General features: G+C 39.5%; 1 protein-coding gene across 1 annotated transcript in view; it reads right to left on the bottom strand.

The window, feature by feature from the left end:
- MRPS35 (mitochondrial ribosomal protein S35) overlaps positions 1-9,292 on the bottom strand; it is a 30,270-nt gene extending 20,978 nt beyond the window's left edge. The window contains exons 1-5 of the mRNA XM_014544239.1: positions 9,194-9,292; positions 9,057-9,111; positions 5,937-5,983; positions 4,503-4,670; positions 2,979-3,039 (exon numbers count right to left, since the gene is read on the bottom strand). Coding sequence (XP_014399725.1) covers positions 2,979-3,039; positions 4,503-4,670; positions 5,937-5,983; positions 9,057-9,111; positions 9,194-9,292 — 430 coding nt within the window. The remainder of the gene's footprint in view (positions 1-2,978; positions 3,040-4,502; positions 4,671-5,936; positions 5,984-9,056; positions 9,112-9,193) is intronic.
- Positions 9,293-9,462: the final 170 nt, after the last annotated feature.

Genomic DNA, 9,462 nt, shown 5'->3' with positions numbered 1-9,462 from the left:
AACCATTCATCGAGTGATAGACACTTAGGTTGTTTCTCTATCTTGGCTCTTGTGAATAATGCTACATTGCATCTGGGCGTGCAGATATCTCTTTGAGATAGTGATTTCATTTCCTTCGAATAAATACCCAGAAGTGTGGTTGCTGAATCATATGATAGTTCTATTTTTAATTCCTTGAGAAACTTCCATACTGTTTGGCATAGACACTGTACCAAGTTACATTCCCACCACCAGGACAAAATAATTCCCTCGCCAACACTAAACTCTCTTTTGTCTTTTTGCTGATAGTCATTCCAACAGGTGTGAGGTGATAAGTCATAGTATTTTGATTTGCATTTCCCTGATGATTAGTGATGCTAAACACCTTTTCATGTAACTTTGAACATTTGTACCTCCTCTTTGAAAAACGTCTACTTAGTTCCTCTGTCCATTTTTAAATTGAGTTATTTGTTTTTTGCTGAGTTGTATGAGCTCCCTATATATTTTGGGTATACTAATCCCTTATCAGATATATGATTTGCAAATATTTCCTCCCAATTTGTAGGCTGCCTTTTCATTTTGTTGATGGTCTTCTTTGCTTTGCAGGAGCTTTATAATTTGACGTAGTCTCACTTGTTTATTTTTGCTTTTTTTGGCCTTTGCTTTCAGTGTCAAATCCAAAAAAACATTGCCAAAACCAGTATCAAGGAGCTTACCTTGCCCCACCCCCACAAACCCATTTTCTTACAGTGGTCGGCAAACCACGGCTCGAGAGCCACATGTGGCTCTTTGGCCCCTTCAGTGTGGCTCTTTCACAAAATACCGACTTCTGCGCATGGGCCACCCGCACGCGATATTTTGTGGAAGAGCCACACTGAAGGAGCCAAAGAGCCGCATGTGGCTCGCGAGCTGCAGTTTGCCGACCACGGTTCTAGGAGTTTACAGTTTCAGGTGTTACATTCAAGTCTTCAATTCATTTTGAGTGGATTTTCTTGGTAGGTATAAGATAGGGGTCCAGTTTTATTCCTTTGAATGTAGCTACCCAGTTTTCTTAACATCATTTATTGAAGAGACTATCCTTTTCCCATTGTATATTCTTGGGCCCTTTGTCATAAAAATTAATTGACCATACATGAGTGGGTTTATTTCTGGGCTCTTCATTCTGTTCCAATGATCTGTTTTTTTATACCAGTAACAAACATATTGTTTTAATTACGACAACTTTGTAATACAATTTGAAATCATCGTTCTTCTTAAGGTTGCTTTGGTTATTCAGGTTCTTTTATGGTTCCACACAAATTTTAGTATTGTTTATTTCTATTTCTGTGAAAAATGCCATTGGAATTTTTATAGGAATTACACTGAATCTAGAGGCAGTATGGGCATTTTAACAATATTAATTCTTCCAATCCATGAGCACAGACTATCTTCCCATTTATTTGTATCTTCTTCAGTTTCTTTCATCTTGGTGCATAGATCTTTCATTTCCTTGATTAAACTTATTTCTAAGTGTTTTTTTTAACGTAAATGAGGATTTTAATTTATCTGACAGTTCATTGTTAATAGAAACACAACTGATTTTTGTATATTAATTTTGTATTCTGTGACTTTACTGAATTTATTAGTCCTAACAGTTTTGGGGCAAAGTCTTTAGGGTTTTCTACATACAATTTCATATAATCTACAATTAGAGACAATTTTACTTCTTTTATGATTCGGATGTCTTTCTTTTTCTTATCTAAATGCTCTGGCTAAAACTTCTATATTGAATAAAAGTGACTTGTCCTTGTATTGTTCTGATCTTAGAAGAAATGCTTTCAGTTTTTTACACAGAGTATATTAGTTGTGCCTTCATTATGTTGAGGTATATAGTTTGTTGAGAATCTTTCTCATCAAAGGATGTTGAATTTAATAAAATGCTTTTCCTGCATCTATTGAAATAATTATATAATTTTTATCCTTTGTTTTGTTAATGTGGTGTTATCACACTGATTTGCAGATGCTGAACCATCTTTCCATCCCTGGAATAAATCCCACTAAATCAGTGTATGATCCTTTTAATATACTGTTGAATTCAGTGTGCTACTGTCTTGTTGAGGACTTCTGCATCTATGTTCATCACATATATTGGCTTGTAATTTTCTTTCTTGCAGAGTTCTTGTCTGGCTTTGGTGTCAGGGTAATGCTGGCCTTGTAAAATGGATTTGAAAGTGTTCCCATCTGTTCTATATTTTGGAAGAGTTTGAGAAGAATTGGTATTAATTGTCTTTCTTTTTCTAGTTCCTTAAGGTGTAAAGTTAGGTTATTTGAGACCTTTCTTGTTTCTTAATCTAGGCATTTATTGCTATAAACTTCCCTCTTAAGACTGCTTTTACTAAATTTCAAAAGGCTTGGTATGTTGTGTTTCCATTTTCATTTATCTCAAGATATTTTTTCATTTCTCTTTTGATTTCTTCTTTGACCCACTGTTTGTTCATGGCATGTTGTTTAATCTCCATGTAATTGTGAATTTTCCAGTTTTCTTCTTGTAATTGATTTCTAGTTTCGTATCACTATGGTCAGAGAAGTTGCTTGATATGATTTCAGTCTTCTTAAGTTATTTAGATTTGTTTTGTGGCCTAACATAATCTATTCTGGAGAGTTTTTCATGTGCATTTGAGGAGAAAGTGTATTCAGCTGCTGTCGAATGGTGTGTTCCATAAATGTTAAGTCCACCTGATCTAATGTGTAGTTTAAATCCAACATTTCCTTATTTTCTTCTGTCTGGATGACCTATCTATTGTTGAAAGTAGGGTAGTGAAGTCCCCTACTATTATTGTATTGCTGTCTCTTTCTCCCTTCAGTTCTGTTAATATTGCTTTATATATTTAGGTGCTCCAATGTTGGGTGCATAAATATTTACACATTGTATCCTCTTGATGAATCAACCCCTTTATCATTAGAAATCTGATTCTTAATATTGTGTTCAAAGTCAATTATGTTACAAAATAACCACTTACCTTTAAGAGCTTCACAATGCTTTTTAATTGCTACAGGAGTCAAATGCAAAAAATTGGGGATCTAAAGTAGAAAAATTTAAAGGATAAATCAGCCAACTGTCTTAAAAACATGAAAAAAGATAATTTGCTCATACAACTAAATTATAAGCTCAACAAGCCTTATCATAAATAAAATGAGGCGGTTTCTTACAATATTAATTGTTACAGGTGTTGTGAATTCAAGAAATAAATTCCTGCTTAGCCAGTTTTGCTCAGTGGTTACAGTCTTGGCCTGTGGACTGAAGGATCTCGGATTCAATTCTGGTCAAGGGCACATACCTCCGTTTCAGGTTCAATGCCCGGCCCAGGTCAGGGCACATACAAGATAACCAACGGAGGTGTCTCACATCCATGTTTCTCTCTCTCTATCTCTCCCCCTCCCTTCCACTCTCTAAAAATCAATGGAAAAAACATCCTCAGGTGAAGATTAACCAACAATAACAAAAAAGAAATTCCTTGAAATATAGATTCAATACCAAGTATTTTAAAATGACAACATTCGAAAATATTAGCATCATTTGTATAGTATTCTTCCTGCCATGAATCTACAGATGTACATATTTCCCTTATAGAACTAAAAGGACACAGATTATTATTTAATCACTAGAGGCCCGGTGCACGGGTGGAGTCTCTCTGGGTAGCCTGCAGGAATTGGGCCGAAACCCACAGTCCAACGTCGCCTGCCGCTCCCGCTCCTCTTGGCCCCACTGTGCCTGCCACGTGCTCACACCCAATCAGTCCGGACCGGGAGAGGCTTGAGTTGCCTGCTGCAGCAGCGCTTGCCAGCCATGAGCCCTGCGTCTGGTTCCACCCCCCACCCCCTCCCCCCCGAAAAGGGAATGGAAGGGAGGAGGAGAGACAGAGAGAGAAAAACATCGATGTGAGAGAGACACATCCATTGGTTGCCTCCCATACCCACCCTAACCTGGGGCCAAGGATCCAGCCTGCAGCCTGCAACTAAGGTACGTACCCTTGACCAGAACTGAAGCCAAGATCCTTCAGTCTGTGGGCTGACACTCTATCCACCGAGCCAAACCAGCTAGGGCAGTTACATTAAATGACTAGGATTCTTTTGAGGGTTTTTTGTTTTTTTTTTTACCACAGAAAATCAAAATATAGCATCCATTATTACCTAAGGAAAAATTTTTAAATCAAACACAAGCCCAGCTGGTGTGGCTCAGTGGTTGAGAGTTGACCCATGCACCAAGAGGTCACTGGTTTGATTCCTGTTCAGAGCACATGCCCAGGTTGTAGGCTTGATCCCCAGTGGGAGGCTAAAGTTCCTCTCTCATCAATGCTTCTATCTCTCTCCCTCTCCCCTCCTCTCTCTCTAAAATCAATAAAAACATATTTTTAAAAAACAAAAAAACCCACAAGAAGCTGCTACACACTGAACCTTGAAGTGTAAGAGGTGTAAGGGCAGTGGGAGGAGGATCACTATTTACTTGAACAGAGGTCTTGGCTAATGAATCAGTAACTTCTTACCTTTAAAAGTTCTAAATTTCCCTCCTTTGCCATGGGCACCCCCATTTTTACTGGGTAACCCATTCGAACAGGAAGAGGTACTGCAGAGGGTTTAAATGGTGCTGCAACAGGGTAGACACTAGGCCAGTCCTGGTCAACAGCCATTTTCTCTGTCCTAGGAGGTAGTGCCTAAGAAACAAAAAACAGTTTAATATTTTAAATATAAACACATATTTTAATTTTAAAGCAAAAGAAAACATGCAATTAAGAGAAACACTAGCAGAATTGCAACCTAGGTAAAATCTGACCTTCCACAAAGTTGCTGCTGCTCAAATGAAAAAATACCAAATCTACCTAAATATTTCTGTACTGTTTCCTCAAACTCTCTGGGGCAAGAGGGATATCCCCTTTAATACAATGTCCATCACTAAAAGCATATCTATCTTATGTATTTACATAGACTTTTAGCAAAGTTTTTACATTTTATTTATGAAGGAGGTGAATAACAATATATTTTGAAATCATTTTTAAAACTCCTTTGATGGAAATCAGAATGAGGTGACATTGAGAACTTGGAAATAAGTAAATTAAGGTTAAACTAACTGAATAAATACATAAGAAATTATATACCTTCTAAGCCCAGGGAATAACTACATGGTAGCTTAGTCAATCACAATCTCTCTCTCTCTCTCTCTCTCTCTATATATATATATATATATATATATGTATATATAAAAGCCTAATATGCAAAGTGTCCCCTCGGGAGTTTGACCGACTGGGAGTTCAATTGCTCACTATGATGTGCGCTGACCACCAGGGGACGACACGAATGAAGGCAGGCCCCAGCTGGCAGCCGCTAGGGACCCTACCCGTGTACAAATTTTGTGCACTGAGCCTCTAGTATATAATATACTCAGTAGAAGGGGATGACCAGCATATGGTTTAAAGAGGCAAAATTTGGCAACACCCACCTAAGCAATACTAGTGTAGCAGGTCCTGAAGCAGGTAATATTCCTATGAAAATGACTACTCTAGACAATTATAATTTGATGCCATTTAATGTCCAACTAATATGCCTTTGTTTTGACTCCATGCCAAGTGACTTTATAATTTGGATTCCTCCACAGCGATGCCCACAGAACTGGTAATATTCATGCATACATCCCAGGCTACATGACTATTATAAGCATCATCAAAAGTAATTCTATATTCTGGTTTAGGTACCTATTTCCTGGGAATATGTGGGTGAGTCCATCTCTCAAAGATGATCCGTTCTCAGGATACTGACAAAGACCAGACCAAGACTAGAGTCAAGACTGTGATAGTCACCAAGTGAACACCCCCTTATGAACCTTTCTTGGGATGTACCCTCCTGCCTCATTGTGAATATCTTCCTCACTTTAGAACTTCAGAAACCATTAAGATAATATATATTAGAATATGTTAATTGTTCACCTTTCTTCTTGGTGGCCTTTCAGACCTGGATGTTCTTTCTGTTGTACCTAGAAGACAACACAATAGTTACAGAGAATTTTATAACATGGATTTATTCAACTGATCATGATCCCATGATCTGAATACAATTTAAAGTATTCAGTAACAAACAAAGAAACAATAACCCATTTTCTGTAAGCTGAGACTAAAATCGTGTTAATGAAAATGAAATGTCAGAAATAGTTAAGAAAATTCCAGTTATTAAGATATAAAATGAAATCATCATATAAAGAAAAACTTTCAATTAATTCTAAGGTTCATAGTCAAATAAACTCACTTCCCCAAGTTAAAATATCTAGTTAGAAATAAGTATTTTGTGTCTTTAAAGATAAATGGTTTGAAAGGTTCTAGTTTTAAGTATACCTGCTCATATTTGGAATTATTCTGGTCTTTCTACCAACAACAACAACAACAACAAAAATTGTTAAATTTTTCCTTTTCTATTACATATTAGAACTGCCAATGCTACAATAACGAAAATCACAGCCATTCCTAATTAAATCACAGAACTGTAGAAGAGGGCAGATTACTTATATACAATATATACCTTTTAAAATATTATTGTATGCCTCTCTAAATAACTGTTTTGCTATTCTAAAATAATAATAGTTTTATTTATTGAGCACTTGCACATGCTAGATGCTGTGCTAAATGCTTTTCATTACCTTATTTAATCTTATTCTTCACAAGAACTGTGAGTACTATCACTATCCTTATCTAGAAGTCATTTACGGCCAAGAAAACTAAGGACCAAGAGTTGTGAGATTAGCACAGCTCACAAGACTCTTCAGACTCTGAACCTCACACCACGTTCTTCACATCTCTAGCCTCATTCCCCTTCACAAGGCCCCACAACTACACTGAACTTCCCTTCAGTCTTTCTGAACTTTATGTTCTCTGCCTGGAATATGCTTCCCTCCAATCTGCTTGACTTCTGTCCCCTTCGGCCTCCCCACCTCAATTCATGTAAAATTCTTATTCATCCCTCAGTGATATATATCCCTCATCCCTTCAAAAGTTTTAGAGTGATATTGGGTACTAGAAATTAAGAAGGCAGCAAAGAACAAGAGAAACAAAGTTCTTACTCCCACAAAATGGAGAGTCTGTCAAAATAAGACAACTATTTCACAAGTAATTTCAATAAATAAACAATGATAAATATTAATGGAAACATACAGCAGGGGACCAAACCTAGTCAAATAGTTGGGGAAGAAGAAGTTCCCTGAAGAAGTTGACTTTAAGCTAAACCTCAAGGATGAACAGGAGGTAGCCCTGGGAACCGGCAAGTGAGAAAAAGTGTTCTAGAGAAAGAGAAGATGGAAATCAAAGTAAACAAATTTAATATGGTGGAAACTTCAGAGCAGAACAGAGAGTGCACTGAGAAAAGAGACTGGAGACATTTGATAGCATCTCAGATACAACACGTCATTGGCAGAGCTCTAGATTTTCTTCTTCAGTCTTCCCAATCCCTGTACATGGTATTGCCATTCATCCAATTATTCAGGACAAAAATCTAACATGCTTCCTGGAGACTGTTCCTCAAGCCCCATATCAAATCCACCAATAAGTCCCATTAATTCTACCTTCAAAATGTGTCCCAAATTCAACCATAACAGCCTACTCCACAATTACCTCAACCCAAATCACCATCATCTCATTTGTACTACAACTTCCAAACTGGTCTGCTGAGTTCCACTCTTTCCCTCCTGAAGTTCGCTCTCCACACAGCATCACTTCCCTGCTTAACATCTTCCAGTGTGACCCCAACTTAAAATATAAGCCAAGCCAAATGCCCATAAGCCGTTACAAGATCAGGCCATCACTCCCCTTTCTTATACTAGAACTCCCCTTTGCTCACCTAGCTCCAGCCACGCTGGCCTTTTCTCTGTTCCTTGACCACACCCATAGGCTTATTCTCACTTCTGGGCCTCTGGACTAGCAATTCCCAGCGCCAACAATGCTCTTTCCCCACCTCAGCATGGTTCTGGGCTCTGCTCAAATGTCACTTCCCCAAGGAGGGGAGGTCTTTCCAGACTACCTACCTTATCCGACCCTATAGTCATTACTCCTCCAATTCATCATTCCCAACAGTCTGCTTTCTTTTTCTTCAAAGCACTAATCACTACCTTACATGGTGCTGACATTGTTTATTTATAGTCTGACTTGCCTCAAAGTATGTAAACTTCAAGAGGTAAAGGACTTTTGCTCTATCCTGGTATCTAGAATATCGCCTAGTACACAGTAGGAATCAAATATTTATAGAATGAATGAAAAATTAAAAAGACGTGTTAAGCCCTAACCGGTTTGGCTCAGTGGATAGAGTCCCAGGTTCGATTCCGGCCAAGGGCATGTACCTTGGTTGCAGGCACATCCCCAGTAGGGGGTGTACAGGAGGCAGCTGATCGATGTTTCTCTCTCATCGATGTTTCTAACTCTCTATCCCTCTCCCTTCTTCTCTGTAAAAAAAAATCAATAAATATTTTTTTTAAAAAAAGACATGTTAAGACTATTAAGGGCCAATAGGATACAGTGAGGAATTTATCATTTATCTTAAAGCAATGAGAATTGTTTGTAGATTTTGAATAAGGAAGTGGCAAGATAAGATTTGCTATTTCAGTGGTTCTCAACCTTGGCTGCACATTAGAATCACCTGGGACTCTTTTTAAAATCCTGATTTCTGGGCCTCATCCTCCGGAAATTCTGTTTCTTTGTTATGGGGTGGGGCCACAAAGGCAGCAGCAGGCAAGCAAGCTACCAAGGACAGGGGTGTAAGAGTGAGCACCTCCTGCCAACCCAGAACTTCTTGGGTGGGGCCACAACATTAGTAACAAAGAAAACAGAATTTCCGGAGGATGAGGCCCAGAAATCAGGATTTTAAAAAGATTTCCAGGTGATTCTAATGTGCAGCCAAGGTTGAGAACCACTGTTTTGAACACCTCACTCTGGCCGTTGTGAGAATTCAATGCAGGGAGCAACGGCGGAAATGGTAAAGCAACTGTTGCAGAAGCGAGAGATGGTGGCCTCGGCGGGGCTGTGAGCAGGGTTAAGGTCAGATCTTCCAGGAGGCAGCACGGGCAGCACCTGGTGTCACTGGACAGAGCTGTCCTCCCCTCCCGCGGGCTCCGCCCCGATGCTCCTACCGAACCCCATTCTCGCTTCTTGTTAGGCACCCCACACTGAGCAGTCAGCGTTCACAAAAGTCCTCGATTCCTTTTCACTGATTCCTCCAGGGCGGGCGCGGCGCCAGGCACCCCTCCTCTCTCTGAGCGAAGGTCACCTCCATGGCTGTGAATGAAGGTCATCCCATTTGGCGGCATGGCGAGGCCTGGGTTCAGAGCTGCAGTTTGTCCTGGGGCAGCTACATGTTCCCCTTAACGCTCGAGAAAACCGAGGTTCAGCACCCCCTGGAAACGCTGCCGAGCACCGTCACTAGAGACCCGTGCCGGCGACCGCGGGACCGGCACCGAAGCGCGGGTCCCCGGGAGAG

Source organism: Myotis brandtii, unplaced genomic scaffold, assembly GCF_000412655.1.
Source record: "Myotis brandtii unplaced genomic scaffold, ASM41265v1 scaffold358, whole genome shotgun sequence".
Taxonomy (NCBI): domain Eukaryota; kingdom Metazoa; phylum Chordata; class Mammalia; order Chiroptera; family Vespertilionidae; genus Myotis; species Myotis brandtii.
The sequence above is the reverse complement of the archived record's forward strand: the minus strand, read 5'-3'. Positions and strand labels throughout refer to the sequence as shown.